General features: G+C 45.1%; 1 protein-coding gene across 2 annotated transcripts in view; it reads right to left on the reverse strand.

The window, feature by feature from the left end:
- Window positions 1-17580: 17580 nt before the first annotated feature.
- Window positions 17581-24921, reverse strand: part of RPS6KC1 (ribosomal protein S6 kinase C1) — a 158377-nt gene continuing 151036 nt past the window's right edge. For both annotated transcript variants that reach the window (XM_045838659.1, XM_045838658.1), the window contains one exon: window positions 17581-18547. In XM_045838659.1, the coding sequence (XP_045694615.1) occupies window positions 18437-18547 (111 nt within the window). In that variant the 3' untranslated portion in view covers window positions 17581-18436. The remainder of the gene's footprint in view (window positions 18548-24921) is intronic.

Consider the following 24921-nt stretch of genomic DNA (forward strand, 5'->3'; position numbering starts at 1 on the left):
CCTCAAATTATATATGAGTACGGACGAAGAGATAGTCTAATTATGTAGCCTTCTAGTTGCCGGAGCGCATTTTCAGTGACTACTCAGGAGGCTTCGGAATACCTATTTAAGGCAGATTTAGGGAGCGATCCGGTTGAAAGGGGCTTCGAGGACATGTCTGGAAGCCGTATTTGCAAAGCAAACATGAGATTTTTGTCTAGATAGTTTGTATCTTGGGGTGCCCTAGGGGTGCCGAAGAAATCAAGGAAGTAAAGACTCTGCCATTTGTTGCGGGGCTATGGAGAGTGGGGCCCAGGTCCGCTTTATCTTTAAATCACGTGCAATGCCTAGCAGAATATGTAGGACAAGTCAAGTACGTCTATTGCGTTTATTAAACGAACGGCAAGTGAGTTTTTAGTTCATTGAAGATGAGCATAAGTTCGTGCCTGGCTCTGATTCCCTATCACACCCCCCACCCCCCCCACCCCCGGTTTCAGCTGGCGTCTTTGTCCTACCACAAGTAGGCCCAGGAAGAGACTGGTAATGGGTAGGCACAACAAGAATCAAAAACAAAAACAAAGCCAGGAATGTAGCAGGAAAGAGAGCAGGCTGAATGGGCACACCAGAGAAGGCGGGGCTGGAAAGCCGGTCGGGCAGGAAGCGGACGGTGGCAGCGGCCCAAACCTCACGGGGGAGCCGCAGAGCACAGACACCGGCGTCGCACCGCAGGCCCTCCATCCGCACCACCCCTGCGCCCCCTTCGACACAGCTGCCCCCTGTTGGCACACACCTCGCCCGGTCTGGTCAGGAACGAAGAGCTTCGCGGAAGAATTCAGCGCCAATGTCCTTCTTAGGCAAGAACAGTCCAAGGTGGGCGACCCCCAGACGCCGGAAGTATGGAAATCTCCCGCCCAACATGGCTGCGCCCTTGGCCTTGCTCGGCACTCCTCTCACTGCTGTTGCATTCACAGGCCAACGCTCATTCGGGGACTGTTTAAACAAACGGTTGGTTGTGCTTCTTCGTGGAAACGCGCGTTTCTTCCACAGAGCCGGGACGGTGCCGTGCCTCCTTGGTCAAGTCTGGCGGAATGAAATGCCCCTTTTTCCGAAATGCCTGTTATGTCACACCCATTATCTGGCATTATTAAAACGGAAAGAACGCACCCTTATGTGTGTCCCACTCTTCCATTTACCAGGACTGGGAGAGATTGTGCCTTTCCACTCAATTTGGACAATGAAATGAGTTCCATTTTTATTTATGGGCTTCATAAATCCGTTTCACTTGCTGCTTTTCATGCCCCAGTTCCGCGCGGCTGTGTTGGGATTTCTCACCCTGCCAGGCAATTACACCAGAAACTTGTGGGGGGAAAATTCCTTTATGAAATTCTTTTAAAACCAAAATACACAAAATCGTCTCCACTTCAGGACCAACATATTTAAGGGATGAGGCCTTTAGGTCTTCTTTTTGAGCACCCAGCTCTCCAGATTAATTCTTTTGCTGTCCCCAGCAAGCCCCCCTTCGAGTTCTAAAGATGAGTCCAGAACTCCAGAACGAAGAGAAGTCTTTAACTGCAGGCACTGTGTGTCCTGCCCTGGTGCCCGGCCTCTGGGAAGACAAGGCGGTGGCCGAGGCCCGAGGAACAGCAGGGGCTCACACACCGTGGTCACCTGAGCTCGGGGCAGGACGAGCCCAGGACCCTGGGGCAGTAGCAATGGTTCTGTGGTCTAGGCTGGATTAAAAACACAAACCAACCAGCCAGCCAAATGCAGCCGCACAGACCTACAGCACTAAAGGAAGGCCGGAGAAATGTAGTCCCACGCCCCAGTCCTTTGCCACCCTCAGAGGAACTTACTGCTAATTTCTCTAACTACACAACTGAACGGCAGGCTTCTACCTGAGAAGGCTGTGTCCAGTCGGACCCAGTAGCTCCAATTCCACCTCATAAAATGTATGGATTGGGTTCAGTTAGAGTTCAGTCCTGTGATGCAAAGATTCAAGAAAAGAAATCCAGTGAAACCTTATTTAAACAGAGACCCAGGAATCTGAATTTTTAAGAGCTCAGACAAGGACAAGCTGAAGTTTATGTGGATGCTTTCTCCAATTCAGTCACACCATACACACTATGCATATAACCTAGTAGAAGTGGGCAAAGAATGTGTAAGTCTGGTGGCACCAGCCTGTAGGCGACTTAAAACCAGGAACCACTGGTGATTCCTCCTTGTGCCCAGTCCACGGAAGACGACCCACGTTTCGAGCATACGGTTCCTTTACTTGAAATTCTTTGCATGTGCAGTGAGCCGGCTGCTTCAATTGTGGTGCCGCTAATCACCAGGAGTGACCCAGATGCTCTGGCTGACTGGGAAGGTGGTCCCGTTCTCCCTTTAAGCAGAGCAGGACAAAATAAGCTAGGAAGCAAGAAGTGGTGAGTGTGCGTATGGCACGATGTTGACACGGTTGACACAAGTGTTTTGGTCCAGCTGGCAGGTGTCTCCCTGGGGTGAGCACGGGTGGATCAGAACGTGATGAGAACGTCACCACCCATTAGGATCATCCCTTTGCAAACCACACAACCTTCTGGCTTCAAAGGTACTCGCCCAGTGGGAAGGGAAGAGAGCTAACATGAGTGCTCTCATCCACTCAGCAGTTCTTAGTAATGGAAAAATTAATAAACTGACATTCTGATCTATATCACAATCTCTTGAAATTTTGTTAATGTAGGTCTGTCCCCCTGAACTTAATGAATTTATGGTGAATCAAGTTCTGGACCCAGCCAAGACTGGATCTAGGGCCTAAATTGTGCTAACTATTGTGGGGATACAATGCCAAGGAACTTGCTGCCTCTGCCGCCGGCCAGCCCTCTTAAACATCCCCAATACTACATAACATCTCAGGAAGTACTTGGTTCTGTCTCAGGAATACTCCACGATCGGTGAGAGAAATACTAGCTAGCATAGCACTTTCCCTAGCCCACTGGATTGATACATTGCACTGAAGTCAAATTCCTCAAAGAACAAAATGGTGCTTGCAAAAAAAAAAAAAAAAGTCCCTTTCCTTTACGACACCCAACAGAGATGAGCTTGAACCAACACGGAGACTCAAGGTCATTTCAGGACGTTAGTGCATGTTGTCCACTGCACAGGAGCACCATCAGAGAGGCCCCTTGCATGTAATCCGCCTTAGATTTTATTTACTGGCCAGTAGTCAGTGAAAAGAAATACCGAAAGGCAAAAAAACACAACTTGAAGACACAGAGCAAGCAGCAGAAGCAGACATTGCAGGGATGCTGGAATCTTCCGATTGGGAATTTACAACAAATATGGTTAATATGACGAGGGCTCTAATGAATACAGTAGACAACATGCAAGAACAAAAAAAAAAATACTGTAACAGACATGATACACCCTTTGATGGGCTTATCAGCAGACTGGACCCAGCTAACGGAAGAATCTCCACGCTGGAAAACATGTCAATGGAATTCCTGAAAACTGAAAAGCAAAGAGAACAAAGATTGAAGAAAGCAGCACAGAATATCCAAGGGCGGTGGGGTAACTACAAAAGGCACATACATGTCATTGGAATACAATGAGGAAAAAGAAGGAAGAAATAGAAGAAATAGTTAAAACAGCAATGACTGAGAATTTCCTCAAATTAATGTCAGACATCAAACCATAGATCTAAATAAAAACAGAACTAAACTATACCTAATGTCACTATTTTTCTGAAAGATTTTATTTATTTATTTTTAGACAGAGGGGAAGGGAAGGAGTATGAGAGGGAGAGAAACATCCGTGTGTGGTTGCCTCTCACATGGCCCCTACTGGCCTGCAACCCAGGCATGTGCCCTGACTAGGAATCAAACCAGTGACTCTTTAGTTTGCAGCCTGTGCTCAATTCACTGTGCCACACCAGCCACGGATTATCACTTTAAACTATGGAAAATCAAAGATAAAGGAAAAATTCTGAAAGAAGCCTAAGAGAAATAATATCTTACCTATACAGGAACAAAAATAAGAATCACATCTGAATTCTCCTCAGAAACCACGGAAGAAGAGAGTAAAATAAAATATTTAAAATGTTAAGAGAATAAAACCACCAACCTAGAATTTTGTATCGTGGGAAATTAGCATCCAAGGAGGGAAAAAAAGATCATCTCAGACAAACAAAAATCGAGGGACTCTGCTGCCAGTAGACCTGTCTTACAAGCAATGTTAAAAGAAGTTATTCAGAGGAGAAGAAAACCATATGGGCCAGATAATCAGATACACATAAAGTAACAAAGAATATCAAAGAAGGAATAAGTGAAGGTAAAATTAAAACTTTATTTCCTTATTCTTAATTGACCTAAAGATAATACTTTGTTCAAATCTAACAGTAACCAGAGGGGAGGTAGGAGGAGATAATGGGGGGAAAGGTGGAAGGGTTTTCAGGAACAACTATAAAGGACACGTGGACAAAACCACGGGGGGTGGAAGCGAGGGAGGAAGGTAGGGATGGCTGGGATGGGGGGAGTGGCAGGGGATAAATGCATACAACTGTACTTGAGCAACAGTAAAACAATTAAAAATAATAATAATTTTTTAAAAAGATAGTACTTTGTTCAAAATAATATCAACAATGTATGTGATTACGTATGCTTGTGGATAATTACATATTATAATTATATGTAAGTGAAATAAATGACAGTAATGACAAAAGGGACAAAAAGGAGGAATTATGGTTATTTTGTTTTTATAACATGCTCACACCACCTGGGAAGTGCTACAGTGTTATCCGATTGTGGACTTGGGTTGACTGTAAATGTATATTGCAAACTCTAGGGCAACCACTACAAAAGGTTTAGAAAAAGTATAACTGATATGCTAAGAAAGGAGAGAAAATCGAATTACATAAAATGCTGAATAAAAACCACAAAAGGCAAAAAGAAGAGTGAAAGATGAAAACAGGAACAAAGAACAGAAGCAACAAATAAAAAACAGTAAGTATGGTTAGTATCAACAATCACTTTGAACATCAATGGTCTAAATGAACCAATTAAAAAACAGAGATTGTCAGAGTCGATCAAAAAACAGGAGCTAACTATATGTTGTCTACCAGAAACCCACATTAAACATAAACACATATAGATGAAAACTACGTAAATGGAAAAAATATACCAAGCTCACACTAATGAAGAGAAAGAAAGAGAAGCTGTGCGAACAGCAGACAAGGCAAACTTCAAAGCAAGGAAAATACCAAGGACAGAGGCATCACACAATGACCAAGCGGTCAGTTCTCCAAGAAGACATAACAATGCTTAATGTGCATGCGCCCAACAACAGAGCATTATTAAACAATACGAGGCAAAAAAAACAAAAAAAACAAAAAAACTAACAGTATGGCGAAAAGAAATAGACGAATTAACGAACATGTTTGGAGAATTCAAAACCCCCTCTATCAGAAAGGGTCAGTGCCAGGAGGGAGAAAATCAGTAAGGACACTTAACACCATCGACCAACTGGATATAATGAACACTGCAGACTAGCTCATCCAGCAACAGCAGAAGACACATTCTTCTCCAGCTCTCATGGAATAGTCACCACGACATACCATATTCTGGGCAATAAAACACACCTTAGCAAACGTAAAAGAATAGAAATCATAGGATGTCCACTTTTGAACCACAACAGAATTGAACCAGAAATCAGTAACAGAAAGATAACTGGAAAAATCACAAAACACATGGATTTTAAACAAACAGACAAAAACACTTCTAAACCACACATGAGTTAAAGAAGAAATTTCAACATATTTTGAACTAAATGAAAATACAACATTCACAATTTATGAAATGTACCAAAAATGATTAAATTTACAGTACTGAATGCATATATTAGAAAAGAAGAAAGATCTAAAATCAGCCATCTAAGTTCCCATCTTAACGGACACCTCCTCAACAGAGAGATGCAGATGGCAACAAAAACATGAGGAGGTGCCCCACATTGTATGTCACTGTGGACATGTGCATTGAGACAACAAGGAGGAACCCCGTGCACCTGTCAGAACTGCCAAAACCCAGAACACTGATGGCACCAAATGCCAAGGAGGACGCGGAGCTACAGGAACTCTCCGTCCCTGCTGGTGGGAGCGCAGGATGGGGCAGCCACTTGGGAAGACAGCTGGACAGCTTCTCACCAAACCAAACATGCTTTTACCACACAACCCAGCAACCATGCTTCGTCCTCACCCAAACGAGTTAACAACTTCTGTCCACACAGAAACCTTCCCAGTGTAGATTCAGAGCAGCTTCACTCCTAATTGCCAAAACCCAGGAGTAATCCCGATGTCCTCCAGGAGATGGTAAACGGTGGTGCATCCCAGACAATGGGAGATTAGTCGGCGCTAAAAAGAAATGAGCTGTCAAGCCATGGAGCCACAGAGGAAGCCTAAATGCACATCACTAAGGGAGGGATGCCAATCCGAAAAGACTATATGCTGTACGATTCCAACTATATGACATTCTTTAAAAAGCAAAACTACGGAGAAGGCAACATGTTCAGGGGTCGCCAGGCGTCAGACAGGGCGGGGGGAGCGGGGCAGGAGGAGCAAGTGGAGCACCGAGGATCCCGTGGGCAGTGAAAACACTCTTCATGCCCTAACCACAGTCACGTGTCAGCACACGTTTGCCCAAACTCCCAGAATGCACAGCACCAAGAGTGAACCATTACGCAGACCATGAACTTGGGGTGATCGTGATGTGTCAAAGGAAGTTCACTGATTGTAACAAATGTCCCACACTGGTGGTAGACGCCCATGGGGGGGGGGGGGTGGCGCTGGGCATGTGTGTGGGGGGGCAGAGGGTTATGGAATATCTCTGTACCCTCCCCTCCATTTTGCCGTGAACCTGAAACAGCACTAAAAGCCTTCATTTAAAATTAAAAAAAAAGATTTCCACCCTGGCTGGTGTGGCTCAGAAGGTTGAGCACCAGGGAGCAAACCAAAAGGTCACCAGTCAGGGCACGTGCCTGGGGTGCAGGCCAGGTCCCCGGCTGAGGGCCTGCGAGAGGCGACAGATCGATGTTTCTCTCCCCGCCCCTCCCTTCCTTCCCCTCTCTAAAAAGACAAATAAAATCTTCAAAAAAATAATGTCCTTTTCACCTTAAATTTTCTTCAGGTCTGTTGTGTTTGTTCACTCTTTTGCTCCTCCCCGTCTTCATTTCTCATTTTTTTCTTTCATTTCTAATTCTTTCCTGAGGTGTCATCTCCGAGGGTTCTAATCACGATTTATGTTGTTCTTTCATGTCTTACATAATTTTCTTGGTGTCTTTCAGCTCATTTGGAAACAGTATATTAGTTTTGATCTGTTTTGTGAGCACATCTTTCTGGAATGCTTTCATTGTCTGTGAGGATGTCACTCCACTCCTAATTCTATTTTTTTTTATAATAACTGTGTATGGAACTTGATGTGGATTCTTTTCTGTTGTGCATTTTAATGTGAAATTAGTCTCACTAAATTATGAGAAGGCAGCAGGTTAAATTTTAAAAAGCTGTAACTTCACAGAGCTCCCTCTTCTGTTGTTTTTGTGAAGTGTTAACAAAAAGTGTGTGTGTTGCCTGCTTTCTGACATCCCCCAGCTGCTCTCTGCTTCCTTTGAACTGGACCTTCTTCTCGGACCTTCTTCTCGTCCCTTCCCTGCTCAGTTTTTATTCCATTCCCAGCAATGTCTCCTCACCGTAGCACCCAGCGCTAGAAGGCAGTTCTGGCAGGTCAATTTGGGGAGTTCAAAAGGCCAGAGGCTTTAATCCCTGTCTTGCAAGCTCTCTGCACTTCCCCGGTGTCAGAGTGGGCAAACCGCCTTTCCCTCGGTGGCTGTTCTCAAATTGGCCCACTGAGTTTCAGCGCTGCAGCAGGCTTTGGGGGTGCTCCTGCTCGCAGATTCGCTCAGAAACTACAGTTGCTTCTTTTTGTCTCCCACGGGAATGCCCGGCTTGTGCAAGTCTTGTGGTTATTGGTATTTTGACCCCTACTGCTTGAATCTGGGGATTCGTGCCACCTTGTCACCCAGTCTTGCTGTAAATGTTGTCTGTGAACTTCCGAGTGTGCTGTCTGCGTGGGTCCTATGCTGCCGCCATCAGCGGCACCACCTTCCCAGGGTCATCATCATCCTTGAATTCCAGCAACTTTTTCTATATACTCTTTCTTGATTCCTTCCTTCCTTCCTTGGCCTCCGTTTGTAAAGAGTCCTGTAGTATACACGTGTGTGTGCATGTGAGCGTGTATTGGGAGAGATGTGTGGAAGGGGACCATGGGTGGGGATGCGAGTTGGGGGCAGAGCTGCACAACGTTAAAGACACAGGTCCCGCCCTAGGAGCTCATCTCCTAGGAATCCAGCACACACCCGCTCAGGCAGGACCGCCTGGCTCCGATCAGCGTGCCATGCCACCTGGGGCACGTCAACTTCTTGGGATTTCAGTCCCCCCACTGTTAAAGCACCGAGCACAGCGCTCGCCCTGTGCAGCAGCAGAGGGTGCGGAGAAGGAAGGGGATCGTGGGAATAAAGCACCGAGCACAGCACTCGCCCTGTGCAGCAGCAGAGGGTGCGGAGAGGGAAGGGGATCGTGGGAATAAAGCACCAAGCACAGCGCTCGCCCTGTACAGCAGCAGAGGGTGCGGAGAAGGAAGGGGATCGTGGGAGCATGCGTCGTCTGGGCGCCCGTGACCCGTGCCTGGGGCAGGAGCCCCATGCTCCTCGTCCCTCTCCGCCCCTCAAAGCCTCTGACTGTGCTTACTTAGCGCAGTCTGAGCACGCCTTCTTTTGCACCTTGACAAAAGTACAAACAGCCCTATTATGTGATAATTAATTTTAAAAGCTCCTCAGCTTCATCAAAGATGACAAGTGTCGATACGCCCGTGTTTGGGGGCTGGAGAGGCTAACCCCAAAAAAGACCCTTCGCGTAGAAGGAATGGCCTCCACTCCAAAAGTCAGCCATCAGAAGACACGGAAGAGCTGAGTTTTTAAAATGCATTTTTTATTATTCAGCCTTCAGCAGAAATGTCACCTTTCTAAAGCAAGCTGTTATCATGCACTCCCCGTGCCAAACAGCCGCCTCTGAGGAGCAGGATTTTTATCTCAGCGTGTCTGAGTGATTTGTGTTTTCCTTTCAAGGAGCTCCATGCCTTAAGGCACCTGTACCACGAACGGCACAAGAAGGTAAGGTCACGTGGGGGGCGGCCTCCAACGACAGGAAACGGGGATCTTCGCAGAAAGAACAGGCCCAGGGCCGGTGTCCACGCTGGAGTCCACGGTCACCCCGCTCAGTAACTCTGTCCTCTCCACGCAGCTCACTGCCTGCTGGTGGCCTCCTTGGTCGCAACCACATTCTCAAAGAAACTCCGTTTTGTGACAGGGCTCCCATTAGCAGGCTCAGCCACATGACAGGCCGAGACGCAGCCAGCACAACAGCCGGCAACGCTTGCCAATAAGCCAGATGCTGCCACATATTGGCATCTGGGTCCTGGAATAGCAACCATGTTCTCAGTCTGGCTAGGGATTCTGACCCTCACTACGGAAGGAGACAAAGGAAGGAAAGAAAGAGACCGGGCAAAGGGAGGGAGGGCAGCCTGAGGAGAGTCTCCTGGTAATTTCCTACCGTGGATTCAGAGCTCCCGCAACAAAGGGCGCGCTGGAAAGCTGCGGCCAGTGCTGCAATGGGCGGGAGAGGTGGGGACGGGGAGCAGGCGCAGCCCAGCGAGCTGTTCTGGCACCTGGGGAGTGGGGGTGGGCGACTCAAAAGGAGACAGCTGCAGCAGGCAGCCGCCGACCGCTCTCCCTCCGCTCCCTCACGCCACGAGCACCCGCAGTGGAGACGAGCCACGAGCCACTGGGTGCAGCTTCGACCCACAGCACAGGCAGCACAGGGACGGAGAGCGGCAACATCAGGATGGCTGTCACTTTCTGCTCGCTGGGTGCCAAGATTTACCAGCACCAGGAAGGCCGGCTAAGTGGCGGGGTGAGAGGCAGACCAGCAGTCTCACGGAAATCCTTTCAAATCGAGGGAGGGTGACCAGGGATGTTTTGGCCCCAGGGAACAGGGTGCAGGCAAAACAAAGCCGTGTGCCTTGAAGTGTCTTCTGATACTAAGGTCAAAACAGCCCGAGGGAAGCTTCAGGCCCGCTGGGTGGGCAGAACCGAAGTCACGGGCTAGAAGTAACAGGTGACAGAATGAAAAGCAAGCAGCAGTCCTCTCTCGAAATCTCAAGTTCATCCAACACCCCTTTACCCACGTCACACTGGACAAGAGGTGCTCAGGGCCTTACACTGGAAAGAAAGGGTACAGGAGGAAGAGAATGAGAGGCGACAGGAAGAGTCCTGGACTCCGCAGTCAGACCCCTGGGGGAGTAGCCCCAAGGGCCATTTACCAGGAGGGGGTTGAAGCTGTGTGTGGGGGGGTGGCAAATTGGCTTCTCTCTGCTGGCAGACACTGGGTTGCCCAGCCAGATCCACACGGGTGTGCCTCTGGGCAAAATCAGTGGGGGTGTATGGGGAGGTGCAGGTGTTAGTAGGAACCTCTGCCTCCTGTTAGAAAAAAACTGCAAAGCCGGTCCTTTTTGATGGTGGTTTAAGCAATAATGCCATTTTTTAAAAAGAACAAAACATTACTACTGAGGCTGAGAAGGCACAGCAAAAGCATAGACAGAGGAAGCGACTGCTGACCCTGAAATCCCACCCAGTGAAAACACAAGTCTATCCAGTTTGCAAATGCTCACAGAGAAGTCAAATATATATATTTGGGCAAAATATATTTCATTAATGATCTAATCATCTTGGGACCTTGTAAGCAAGAGTGAAAAATAAGAAGGTAGCGAGTCGCCCACATTTCCCTCATCACCCCCCACCCCACCACACACACACACATACACACACACACGTTAACCTTCAGGGACTACCTAGAACATTTCACCTTACTCCCGAGAAGCCTGGCGCCCATTTTCAAAAGGCAAAACCAAGTCTGCCCAGAGCGCACGCCCAGCTGAGCCCCTCAGCTATAACGAGGACACTGAGCAGCTTTGCTGTGCATCCAATCCAACAGGAACATTCGGGAGTCGTTCCCAAACTGAGCTCAGAGTCTTCACATCAAGATGCTGACCAATGCAGGGGTGCAACCCTACATTTCTACTGTGGCTCTGCTTAAGGAGCAAAAAAACCCAACAATAGACTAGTCACCAAGATACTTACAACTGTAATTTGATGTTCCTTCTAGCTGTGGGTTGACTCTCCTCGACAGCAGAGGCCCCGCCTTTGGGGGCAACAGAACCACGCCCCCACGTGCCCCTCCTTTTGCCCCCCCTCCAATTTTCTGTCTATCCAGCTGGCTACTCCCCATGCTTCTTCCCTTTCTCCTCGTCCTCATTGTCTATCTTCTCCTGTCACGTGGACACTAGGACTCCTTGGGACAGCCTCCTAGGGGAAACGCTGAGTGCTGGGAAATGTCTTCAAACTCAAAACAGCACAGGGAATGACGCTTCCGCTCCTACAAGGCGCAGCCCCGTAAACTGACATGAAACTCAGCCAGCGGTTCTCCAAGTTGACCGAACATCAGAATCACCCGGAAGCCCTTACAAAAACATTGCTTACAAATCCCGTTGCAGGCCCGGAGTTCTGACTTAACAGACTCAGGACAGGGTGCAAGAATTAGCATTTCCAACAAGTTCTCAAGGGATGCTAATGTTAATGGTCTGGGGACCACTTTTCCCTTCCTTTTCTTTCTTTTTTTTTTTAACCTCCCTGAAACTTTTTTAGTTGGGAATAATTTCAAACTTAAAGAAAAGTTGCAAGAAGAATATAAATCACTGCATTCCCTTGACCCAGATGGGAACCACTTTTTGAGAAGCATTGAGCTAAGCAAAATGTGTGTCAGAGGTCTGGTCCACAGAGAACAATCAACTGGCAGGATGTAATGCCTTCTAAGACCAAGAGCAGAACACGGGCCAAATCAAAAGCAAACTGACTATTTAAAAGCAAAAGGTGGGAAGAAGTGTCACAAAATGATGAAAAGAAAGTGAGCTGGGACCCAGGAGTTTTAAGTTAAGCTCTGAAGGGTAAATAATCATTTTCAATCAACGAGGAGAAGGTGTATGAGCTTTCCTGGTTGGCCTCTCTGGGGCTTCCTCCAGGCTGATTGTGCAAACAACAAATCCCTAATCTCCCAGCATAATCTGGCTTCAGGAAAAAAAGAGAAGCAATTATTTGTTAGGGAAACCACTCTGTACACTTGAGAGACCTGGACAAGAGGATGATTCTGCGCCCCTCCTTTGCATGCTACTGCCTTAACTCGGGACTTATCTCGTGCCTAAATTTCTGTAATAACTCCTAACTTATCTCCCTGCCTCTACCGCTTTCTCTCCAATTTAGTCTCCATTCTAACCCCGAAATTATCTTTTGAACAGCAGGATGCAATCATGTCAGCTCTCTAAGAACCTTCCCTAGCTCCCTACAACCTAGAGAATGACACCCAAATATCTGTGTGGCATCTAATCCGGACCCAATTTACCCTTCAAACTCATGTACCTACAAACCAGCTGAAACAGAATACACACAGCTTTACATTTCCTCGCCTCTGTGCCTTTGTACACAACTGGTTTTTGTTCCCCTGGCTACTTTCCTTCTCCCCAAACATAATCTTGGAGGGTGGGGGGAAGTCCTTATGTTTAAAAATACTATTCTGACTTCAAGGTTCTGCCCCAGTACAGGAGGCCTTCCTGCAGTTCCTCAGATCTCTCCTCTAAGCTCACCATGCCCTATTCGGACCTTGAAACAACATTCTGCCCTACTTATTATTTATGCCTTCTCTCCCCAAGGTTTCGTAAGGTCCTTGAAGGCGGGCACCACGTCTTTTGTTCAGCAACCAGAGAAGTGCAGGGGTGGGAGGGGGCAGACAAAGAGGAGATGAAGAGAGGAAGAAGACATGAGAAAGCAGTAGGAGAGCGTGGTGAGTGGGAAAGTTCAGTTTTAAAGTTTCCTCAGTCAGAAACTTTTGGCTGAAGACAGATCCTCCAAACAGCTAACATATCTTCCTTCCAGAACAATCCCAAGACACTGAATGATTTTTCTCCTGTTTTGCCAGCACGGCACCTCCCTTTCTTCTTGTTTTCTGTCTGCATTGCTACCGAGTCAAACATGTCAGGGCGACACCACACCACGGTCACTCGTTTGGCACCGAAGCAGGCTCAAATCCCCCCGACATCTGTCGAGTCTCCTTTGACTTCGGGGGTGGGAGGGCGGGGCAAAGCCTGCCTAGTGGATTAGCTTTAGGAAGAATTTGATCAACATTCCTAGAAGAGTTGCCTTTTCGATATAAATTTTTATTAAGATTTACAAAAGCAGAATGCCAGCAACTCCAAGCATGGCTGAAAGCTGGTTCACTTGTCATTCTTCCTCACCACGTTCAGCCCAAAGAAACGACAGCAGCTCTTCGCAGACACTCCCAGCCTCCTCCCTGACAGCAGCGTCTCCGGCAGGGAGGTAGAGAGGGAACCCACTCTGGATAAGCTAGTGAGTTAATCCTTTCCAAAAAGGCAGGGCAGCGTCTTATTTCCTGTATTAGAAGAAACAGTTTCAGTTTCCGCCTGACTCTTCCTGGAGGAAGAACAAAGAAGGGCACTATGGGAAGAGTCGAGAAACATATTTCACTCATGTGAGGGATATAGACCTGAAAGAAACAAATGAGCAAACAAGACAAAAACTCTCAGACACAGACTGCAGTAGGACGGTCACCAGAGCGGCAGGGCGGGGGTGGGAGATGGCAAAGGGAAAAAGAGGTCAAGTACATGGTGACACAAGGAGACGCGGCCTGGCGTGGTGACCACACAATGTAACGATGACGTGCTGCAGAAGTGTACACTTGAAGTCTCTGTAATTTTGTTAACCACTGTCATCCCGACACATTTAATAAGAGGTTTTTTTTTTTAAATATAGCTCCACAAAGGCAGCTCCCTCTGGCACCGGAGGCCTGGGCCCACAGCCCTGGCAGGTGTTCTGCTTCGTCTCCCTCCGTCACCTCCCCCAGCTGTGTTTGTCTCACCTCCACAGATGTTCTCTGCCTCGGTCTCTCCCTGCAAGGACATCCCTGAATCAAGAAAAGAAGTCGTGGGATAGAGACGAAAGAGGCCAAGCTACCCCACCCGACCATGCGTCACCACCATGGCTAGCCTGCCCCAAAGGAGCTGTGCCCTGGCTCCCTCCTGGCTGCCCCGAGAGACTGAGCGATGCCGCGTCACCCAGACCCACAGCGCTCCACTTCCCACTGCCCTGCTGCCCTGCTGTTTCCAACTTGAGTTCAAAACAGCCGACTTCACAGCTTCTGCCATTTAGTAACCCTCCCACAGAAGGACCTAACACAAACCCCTTAGAAGAGCTGAGCAGACATCAAATACTCAAAAGTCCAAACTACCTAGACTGGTAGAGGTTAATGGTCTGCATTAAACACGAATAGAAAGTGTCAGTTTTGTACTCGGATGATGCCTGCCAGAGAACTGAGTCAGACACACACATGAAGCATGATAGGTGGGGGCACAGGGTGGGAACGCCATCGCGGTGACCGGGAAAGGTCTAAGCAGCGAGTGAATGTGGGTGTGCCCCAGCCTCCTTCCACCCCTGCGCACTTCCATCTGGACCTTCAACTCTCCTTTCCCGGTGCAGAGCTGCCTGAGAAATAACCTTTCAATATTTCATTCCATTTATAATCTTTATAGCCACATAACCACTAAGGGTTGTGCTACTGAGCAGGGTATATGGCAGCAACCCAAGTATGGGCAATTACTAGAAAAATAATTACAAGAAAATAGTTAAGTACCAATTTAAGATTTTCATTCACCTTGTCTTTCTACAATGTTGGTTTATCAAATTAGCTCACTGCGAAAAAGAGAAAGTCCATCATATGTCTGTGGAGCTTAGAACTCACCTTCCTTTTCATTCTGGAATAAGGAACAGGTCTAGAATACTGTTATTTGATTCAGGTTCAAGTGTAGTCAGTCACAGGGACAGGATCAGGACGCTACTCTGAGACTTTCCATTCTATTTCACGGTCCTTAAAGAAAGAGCTTGAAACACCAGGCTTCATTACCCAGAGCATTCAGATATACCAGAGGTTAAATCAACTATATCTAAGGAGAAAAATGATCCACCTTATGCCTTGGTGTTTGCTGGAAAGTAACCCCTAGGTGAGTCCCATGAAGATGCTGGAAGGGGCCCCTGGAGAGGCAAAGAGTCTTTCAGTGCCACAGGCAGATTTCCTCGTCTGGATTCGTAACTCACGGGCAGGTGACGGCAAGCAGGGCACGCTGTGTGCGGGGCCCCAGCACAGTGTCACTGTCACAGCACGAGTGTTGTGCGTGAACTTTACAGTCGGCAGTACAGGCGTTGCCTGAAAGCAAACCTCAACTTTGGTTCACAATTACTCTGAAACAGAACAGGGCAGGACAAACTGGAGGGTCAAACACAACAGGACTTGTAGCTGTTTCAAAATGTTTAAAAGGCAGGTTTAAATAGACCATTGAGAGTTCAGTTATTATAATAAGTTGAAAACATCTGTCTCTAAAAGTATTAACTCATGTCATAGTTAAAACAGATTGCTAAAATAATGGCCTTCTTTTTTAATCTGAGAGCTTAACTTACCTGTCTGTGAAATAGAAACGCCGGATTTTCACATCAAAAGATGGGTGGCAATGCACCATGAGGTTATTGGCGCCCTGCTAGAAAAAGCTCTCTGATGAAGGGCACAGTAAACTAACAGTCGATGGCATTGGTAATTTCATGAAAAGACACAAAACCAAGGGACAGCACAGACTCAGGTGTTCGCACGTCGATGTCCACAACGGCCCTGCGCACGGCAGCCGAAGGGCAGAATCACCTGACCGCCCACTGCCAGGTAAACAGCTGGACAGAGTGAGGCCCGTACACGCGGTGGAATATTGTTCAGCCTTAAACAGGAATGCCATTTTGATACGCGCTACATCACGCATGAACCTTGAAGACATTATGCTAAGTGAAATAAGCCAGACTCAGAAGAACACATATTCTAAGAGTCTACTTACGTGAGACCGGGAAGAGTCAAATTCCCAAGAGACAGAAAGTAGAAGGGCGGTTACCAGGGGGAGAGCGGGTACGGGAAACCACTGCTTAGTGGGTAGGGAGTTTCAGTGTGGGATGGTTAAAAAGTTCTGACATGCACAGTGGTGACGGTTAAATAAAAGCCACTGAATTTTATACTTAAAAGTGATTAAAATGATAAATTCTACGTTAGGTATATTGTGCCCCAATAGAAAATTCAAATGAGAAGTACAAGGTGGCGAGTTCTTTTGTGATTTTGACCCATAGAACATATGCTAAAAAAAAAAATACAGAAACAAAAAAAGCTGAATCAGCAGAGCACTGGAAATGTGTGTCTCTAACACACACCACACAAAAACAGACTGGGGTCCCTCAACCCAAAGCCACTCATCCTGTGTGTTTACCACCAACACAGTTAATGGCTATCATGACTGTGAATAATGCATCACATAAAGCACAAGTTCCAACCAAACACACAGAGAGAGAAACTGAAGCAATGGAAACGTGTCAACACACCGACACAGCAACCATCTGTTGACACCACTGTCCCCTGAGTCCCAGGGACCGAAACCACGTGGTAGGGCTGGGAGCTTCACCTCGGCTGTGGAGGCCTACTCTCATGTCATAGGGCACTTCTGGAAGGAAGCTGTGTGATGGCGGCTCTGAGGACCTGCAGATTTCCTACCCGTCCTGCTCAGGAAGTCGCTCTTGGGTCTCACCTGCACGAGTTCCTGTTATGAGGCCAGGGAGCCGGTCGGTTGAAACCCAGTTCCAGGGGCTGATGTCATGGGGACTGAGCTCTGATCCTGGTGACCTGCCCCCCATCCCAGTGTTGTTGCAGCCCTTCAGCTGGGGTTCAGGTTACAAGGGGACCGAAGAGGAAAAAGGGGGCGTCGGATAAGAGAGAAAGGAAGAATGCTTGCACATTTCCTTTGTTTCACTAAAGTATTTTCTGCTTCCATTTAATTTGATGGGAGGACCTGACCGATGGCAGATGGCAGATGCTCTTGGAATTGGGGGTGGGGTGGGGGGGGTTCACACATACCTCAACAATACAAAGGACTGAAACATACAGAAAGCTTCCATTATTTCTGGTAGCTCCTAACTTGGGAATAGTGACTTATTCATCCTCCTCTGAGTAAAGTTAAAAAAAAATGCATTAACACTTTTAAAACATTTGTAAATTGTTATAAACAATGCATAACCACAGGACCTATCTTAGCAGCTGAATGAAATAATACAAATGTTTGAAGATGTGTGAATATCCATATTCTTTCTATAAAATGTCAAGTAAATCAGGAGGTCGAATGTGGAAATCCTGTCACTATAAGTAATAAAATACAATTGCCATTCAATTCCATTTAGATGATGAGATCCTTTGGTCCTTAGCATACCAAGCCAACAACTAAATCAATGCCGAGCATAAGAAATAGAAATTTCTAACATTCCAAAATAAAAGGAAAAGAAACCTTTCTTTAAAAAAAATAAGTCCTAAGCAATTAAGTGAAGGAGAGATTTAAATTCTTACCACGTTTATTTTACTTCATGATTTCTTAGTCCTTATTAAGCTGATACAATCTGGGGGTGTGCATACCCCCTCCCCTTCTTTGCCGCATGTGTATTAGTGGAAGAACAGAGCATGAGAGAACGGGCCAGGGCTGCAGGAAGAAGAGCTGGAGAGAGAGACACAGCAAGTGTTTACATGAACGTTTCCATGAGCGGTACCAACCAGCCAAGTGTAAAGTTGACACGATACAGTGTTTCCTTCGCACGTGGACTTCGGAGTGTATGGAACAATTTGGGACCACATTGGACATACATTAATTACACAGCATTGTGAAACGTGTTTCCTATCAGACATGATGAGTATATTCCTTTTTTCTTCACTTTTTTAAGCTCCACAGATGACATTATTTATGAAGCACTTCTCATATATTATTCAACAAATATTAATTTGATCATGTAAAACTATCTTGGTTAGCAAAAAGCACGGTTAGCTGCCATGTAAAGGTCCTCCTTTCGAGCAACACTTCATTGCACACGGAGTTCTGTATCGGAGGAGGTTCTCGACGGGCGTTCCTTCCAGCTGGGTTTCCGACTCCTGCGCCGCACTGAATGTGGATAAAGTAGAGATCACACCTTGGTTAAAGGTCTGTTCAGGACAGCTCCCGGCACACGCGGCCAGCATCTTGTCCAGACAGTAACTGCAAAGGAATTGTTCTCTTTCAGCCTCTTGATCGCCCATTTCCTCTAATGGTCTCACCCCAATGCTCTGGGGCTGCACAGGTGACCAGGAGGCAGAGGTGCCTCTGCGCTGGGGACGCCTGTCCCGGAGAAGACCAGAGTGTCCGCAGCCAACCCTGCGTTATGTTCATCTCATCAGCTGGGCCCAGTCCACGGGGGTAAAAAATGGATGAGATTTGATATCTTCCACCCCAGCGACTCCAGCACCAAGACGCTCCACGGGGTTGAACTGCAAGAGCTGAAAAAGAGGATTTGGTGACTAACAGGAATCCAACGAGCAAATCAAAGGAAAACACAAAAATATGGAAGGAAAGAACCTGTAAATCCAACCCCAGTGACAGACAGACTTGACAAACAGCCAACTGACGATATTTTCTTGAATGGAAGCTACGTCCAGCATCCCCTAGCTGTGGGGCAGTGGGGGATATCTGAGTTTGTGGCTTTTCGACTGATTTGAAACATGACCTTGAGTAGTTCATTTCTCTTATCCTCATGTAGTTATACCTATGAATTCCCTATTCCAAAAGTAGGATGTGACATTAATTTGATATTGCACCAAATTCTGAGAGGTCTAATTACTCCTTTCATGGGTAGAAAGAAAGTCTGGGAGGCACCTAGACCCCTAGAGAATTACAGATACACTGCGACTAAACTTTACCCAAAGTCAGAATTAGTCAATTATATTCCAAAATTGTTTCCTTTAGCATAGCTGACTCACATGGAACAACTCGACCCAATGAGTAAAATGCATGTTGATTTCTTCACTATTAGAATTCCTGTATGAAATAAGTTAGTGCTATTGTATGTAACAGAACTGTTGAGTGTGGGAAACAAAAGTACTCATACACAATTATTGCAGACCACGGGCATGCTGGAAGAATGTGTCTTGAGACATTCGTGCAACCTCAAATTTTTGTGTCAATAGCTTCACTGAGGAATAATATATACAGCATAAAATTCACATGCTGTCAGTGTATGACTTAATGATTGTTAGTAAAGCTGAAGAGCTTCGCAAGCATTACCACTGCCCTGTTTATGAACAAACATTTCGATCACCCTGAAAAGTCTCCTCACGCTGCGTACAGTCAGTCCTCGCCGCCATCCCTGGCTCCAGGCAACCACTGTTCCGCCTTCTGTCTCTGTGTACTTGCCCTTTCTGGGTATTTCACGCAATGCAACCACAAAGTGCACTGTCTTTTGCAGCTCCCTTTCACTTTGCATGTTTCTGAGATTCACCCACGTTGCAGCAGGTACCAACAACCCATTCCTTTTTATTTCTGACCAGCGTTCCACTGTTTGACTATAACCCATTTCGTTAATCTATTCATCAGTTAACGGACATGTGCACTTTTCAGCTTGAGGCTATTACGAATACAACTGCTATTTACCCTTTGCATACATGTCTTCGTGTGGACATGTGTTTTCATTTCTCTTATGAACACTGCTAGGAGTGGAATGGCTGAGTCATGTGGTAAGTTCAGGCTTAGCTTTGTAAGAAACTGCCAAACTTCTCTGAAGTAGCCATACCATTTTATATTGCCACCAACAACATATGAGGGTTCCAGTTTCTCTACATCCCTTCCAATACTTCGTGCCCTCAACCTTTTTTTATTGTAGCCCTTCTAGTGAGTATTAGTGGTATCTTATGGTTTTAACTGGTATCCCCTAATGACTAGGGATGGCAGCATCTTTTCATATCCTAATAAGCACTTCATATGGCTTCACTGGCAAATCTTTGCCCGTTTTTATATGGAGTTGTGTTGAGAGCCGACCAAAAGCCAACCCTTGACACAGTGAGGACAGATGAGATGCATCTGCACAGCAGAGGCAACTGTGGCCGGATCTCCTATCTATCTCCTCCTGTATGCCTGTCCCTGCTAGCAATAGGTGGCGGGATTTTTGGACACCCGTGTGTTGTAGTGAAGGGTCAGCACGATGCCTCTGATTCTGCGCAGAGTGACTTGCTGACCACAGAATAGAGCTCCCTAGCAACCCTAGTGCTGCCTACTTCCCCCACCTGGGAAGTTGGGGACAAAATTAAACTATGGGCAGACAACTGCCAGAATGCTGAAGGCAGCTGTTGCTAGGAATGTTTCTTAAGGAGTCATCACTTAAAAGCTTAAGATTTATTAGAACCATTGCCCCTCCCATACCTTGGACAGGAGTGTAAAGAAGCAAGGAGTTCTAGTTGAAAATAATAATCTCAATACATGGAAACGAATACAAAACATGCCCCCGCCCCAAGATGTATAAATCAAAAGACCTAGGTAGGAAACCAGTTACCTAACCTAGACAAATTTAACCTCAATGGACAATAGCTAATTTCTATATAACCTATAAATCACCCCTGCACCCTTTTAACTTAGACCAATCCTTAGAATCTTAATAGACACCTAGTTACTAATTGGCACCTGAAAGTTTGTGCCCGTATAGCTTCGTTGGCTATCTGATTAACGACCTTCTTGGTCAAAATAACCTTTGTTCAATATGGTTGATCTGTGTGGGACCTCCTGTGCTTTTCGGTTATTTCTTTGTTTAACATGATTGATCTGTAAAACCTTCTGTACTTTTCGAAATTATTTCTATGGTAACCGTTTCTGTTTTAATAATCACACTACGCATTGAATGTTGTATAACCTCCCCTATAAAAATAAAGATTGACTTTTCTCGGTGAATCAGTCGGGCCCAAAAAGCCTGGCTGTCCTCTGGCCCCCACCCGGTGTCTTGCTCCAGTCTCTCCGCCTGAGCCGTGCATCCTTCGGGGACCCTGAGACCCTGCCGAGGCTGGACCCCGGCAGAGCTGGCTGCTTATTGAGTTATAAGAGTTCTTTATACACTCTGAATACAAGTTCATTATCAGTTATATGATTTCAAATCTTTTCTCCCAGTCTGTGGCTTGTCTTTTTGTTTTCTTACCAACGACTTCAAGTATAAAAGTTTTAATTTTAATGAAGCCCACCTTTATCAATTTTTCTTTTTGGTATTATGTCTAATAACTCTTTTCCTAATCCAAGGTCATGAAGATTTGCTCCTGTTTCTTTTACAATGTTTATAGTTTTAGCTCCCATAGGTCTATGAGCTATTTTGAGTTAATTTTTATATATGATATGAAGTAAGAGTCTTAGTTGTTTTGGTTTTACAGGTGAATATCTGATTTTTCCGAGTACCATTTGATGAAAAGACTTTTACACCATCAGATTATCTCCACGTCTTTACTGAAAATCTATGGACAATAATGTACGGGTTTATTTATGGACTCCCAGTTTCATTCCATTGATCTATACACCTTTCTCTGCTCTAGTAACACTGACTAAGTACCAGTGGCCTCACACTGACTGTGGAAACCAGGCGGTGTGAGTCCTCCAGCGCTGTTCTCTCTAAGATGATTACGGATACTCTAGGTCCCTTGCCTTTGCATGTACATCTTGGAATCAGCTAAAGGTTTCTCAGTTTTGCTGGTCTTTTCAAAGAGCTGACTTGTAAATACCTTGATTTTTCTCTTTTTTTATTTCATTCATGTCTGCTTCCTTTCTTCTGCCTGCCTAGGTTTCCTTGCTTTTTATAGTTTCTTTCTCTAGTTCCTTAATGTGCAAGGTGAGATTTTTATTTGAGGCCTTCTTTTTTGATAAAGGTCTTTTAAAACTAGAAATTTTCCTCAAAAACTGATTTAGCTGCATCCTATAAATTCTAATATATTGTGCATTTGTATTTGTTTTTAGTTCATTAAAAACATTTTCTAGCTTCTCTTGGGATTTTTTTTTCTTTGACTCATAGGTTATTTAGAAGTGTGTTGTTTAATTTCCAAATATTTGTGTATTCACCAGGTCTCTTTCTGTTGATAACTGCTAATTAAATTGTTATGGTCAGAGTAGGTTGTATTATTTCAGTCCTTTTAAATGTTGAAACTTGTTTTATGGCCTATTATATTCTCTATCTCGGAGAGTGTTCCACGTATATGTGATAAGAATGTATTCTGAAATCACTGGGTGGAGCGTTCTCTACACATATCAGAGTTGTTTGATAATGTGGTTGGAGTCTTCTCTATACCCCTGCACATCTCCTATCGATCATGAGAATGGAGGAGTGACGCCCCCATTTATGATTATCGGATTGCCTATTTTTGCCTTCAGTCGGACCTTGCCTCATGTTTTGCAGCTGTTATTAGAACAATATATCTATAATTGTTGTATCTTTCTACGTGCTGACCCTTTTATCATTAAGAAACATCTGTCTTAGTCTCTAGGAAGCCTCTTACCATGACATTTAGTTTGTCTGGCGTGTAATTTGGCCACTCCCACTCTCTTATGGTCTCTGTTTGCACGGCTTTCTTTTCCCATCCTTTTCCCTTCAACCTGCCTGTGTCTTCGAACTTAAACTTTATCTCTCGTACCCAGAAGATATGGATCTTCCTTTTTTTATCCAGGTCAACAATCTCTGCCTTTTGTTTGGCACGTTTAGACTTTCACACTGAATGTAATTATTTTTTTTAAAGATTTTATTTATTTTATTTTTAGAGAGGGAAGGGAAGGAGAAAGAGAGAGAAAGAGAGAGAGAAACATCAATGTGCAGTTGCTGGGGGCCATGGCCTGTCACCTAAGCATGTGCCCTGACTGGGAATCGAACCTGCGATGCCTGGTTCGCAGCCTGCGCTCAATCCACTGAGCTATGCCAGCCAGGGCTTGAATGTAATTATTAATATTGTGGGGTTATATTTGCCATTTTGCTCTTTGTTTTCTACATCTATTGTTCTTTTTGTTCCTCTCTTACCACTTTCTCTGTGCCAAATACGTTTTACTGTAGTATTTCATTCCTCTATTTATTTTTTTGGTGGTTAGTTTAAAAATTACAGTATACATTTTAGTTTATTATAATTAACTTCAGATTAATACTACCTTAATTCCAGTAAAATGTAGAAACTTTGCTCCACTATACCTACATTCCTTCTACCTTCTTTTGTTTATTATTGTTATATGAGGTCTGTCCAGAAGGTCTCTAGCCATGTAATATAAAAATACAGACATTTGTTGAAGAAGATACAAGATATAAGAAACACTGTACATATGGCAATGATGCCTCAAAGTAGGCACCTTGAGACCTCACACAGTTCACCCCATTGCCATCAGCGGCCCCGTCGCATTTTCCTGAATCCCATCGATGGTCTGAAATCTCTTCCCTTTCAAAGGCAATTTTAGTTTTGGGAAAAACCAGAAGTCATAGGGCACTAAATCTAGGCTGGAGAGGGACTGTCACCTGGGTGATTTGATGTTTTGCCAAAAAACTCTGCACAAGACATGATGCATCAGCAAGCGTGTTGTCGTGAGGAAGCTGCCAATCACCAGTTGTCCATAGCTGTGGCCTTTCTGAATGGTCCAAATAGTTTCCATGGAGGAATGTCCAAGCCTAATGCAAAATGTGATGCAGATTCATTGCTCTATCACTTGGTCATTTCGAATGCAATGAGCACACAGTTCACACGCTCACTCAATGGGCCCCTAGTACAGTGAAGTCATCATTGCTCACGCACATGCATTCCAGCCCACTCTCCTTGACAGCCAAGGTACATCAATGTTAGTGCAGACTGTCCTCATTGTACTAACAATGGCTGGACTTTTTCTGGACAGACCTCAATATATGTTGCATCCATATGCATTATAAACCCAACAGCACAGTGTTATAATTACTTCATATAATCATGTCCTTTATAAGAAGTTTAAAAGAGAAATGAGAAAAAATATATTTAGTCTTTTGTATTAACTCCTATTTACCATTCTAGGACTCTTCATTTCCTCCTAGCGATTTGAGGTACTATGTGGTGTCTTTTCCTGTTAGCCTGAAGGACTTCCTGTATTATTTCTTGTAAGGCAGGGAATTTCTTTTTTCATCTTTGGGAAGGATTGAAAGTTACTTCCTTTCAGCACTTTGAATATGTCATTTATCTCTTTTTTCTTTTTTTATTGAGATGTCATTTACATACAACATTATATTAGTTTTAGGTGTACCACATAATGATTTGATATTTGTATGTATTCTCAACTGATCATCACAACAAACGTAATTAACTGTCTTCCATTGTTTTTAGTGAGAAGTCACGCATTAATGTTCCCTTGTGTATACAAACTGTTTCTCTTTCACTGCTTGTGAAACCTCCCTCTTTCTTTCTGTCTTCCACTGATTTGCCCAGAGCAGGTCTCTGTACGGATCTCTTCGCATTCTCCTCCGCGGGCTCCACCGAGTTCTTCAATACATACCAGTGTTTTCCATCACACTCTGCGTTTTCAGCTATTATTTCTTTCAATATTTTTCCTGGCCCTTCCCCTCTTTCCTTTCCTTCTGGAACTCCCATTGCATGTACACTGACATATTTGACATTCTCTTACACATCTCTGTAGCCCTGCGCATTTTTTGTCTGTTTTTCTGCATGAATAATTTCTGTTGTTTTATTTCAAATGCAGAGACTTCCTTCACCTCAAATTTGCTGTTAAAATACTCTATGAATTTGTTTCCCTTAGTGACTCCTTCATCTCAACTACTGCATTCTGAACTAAAGAATTTCTATTTGGGTCTTTTGTTAAAAATACAATTTTTAAATCCTTATTGAGAATCTTTATTTGT

Source organism: Phyllostomus hastatus, unplaced genomic scaffold (genome assembly GCF_019186645.2).
Source record: "Phyllostomus hastatus isolate PE091 unplaced genomic scaffold, TTU_PhHast_1.1 phas_contig_283, whole genome shotgun sequence".
In the NCBI taxonomy this organism is placed as follows: domain Eukaryota; kingdom Metazoa; phylum Chordata; class Mammalia; order Chiroptera; family Phyllostomidae; genus Phyllostomus; species Phyllostomus hastatus.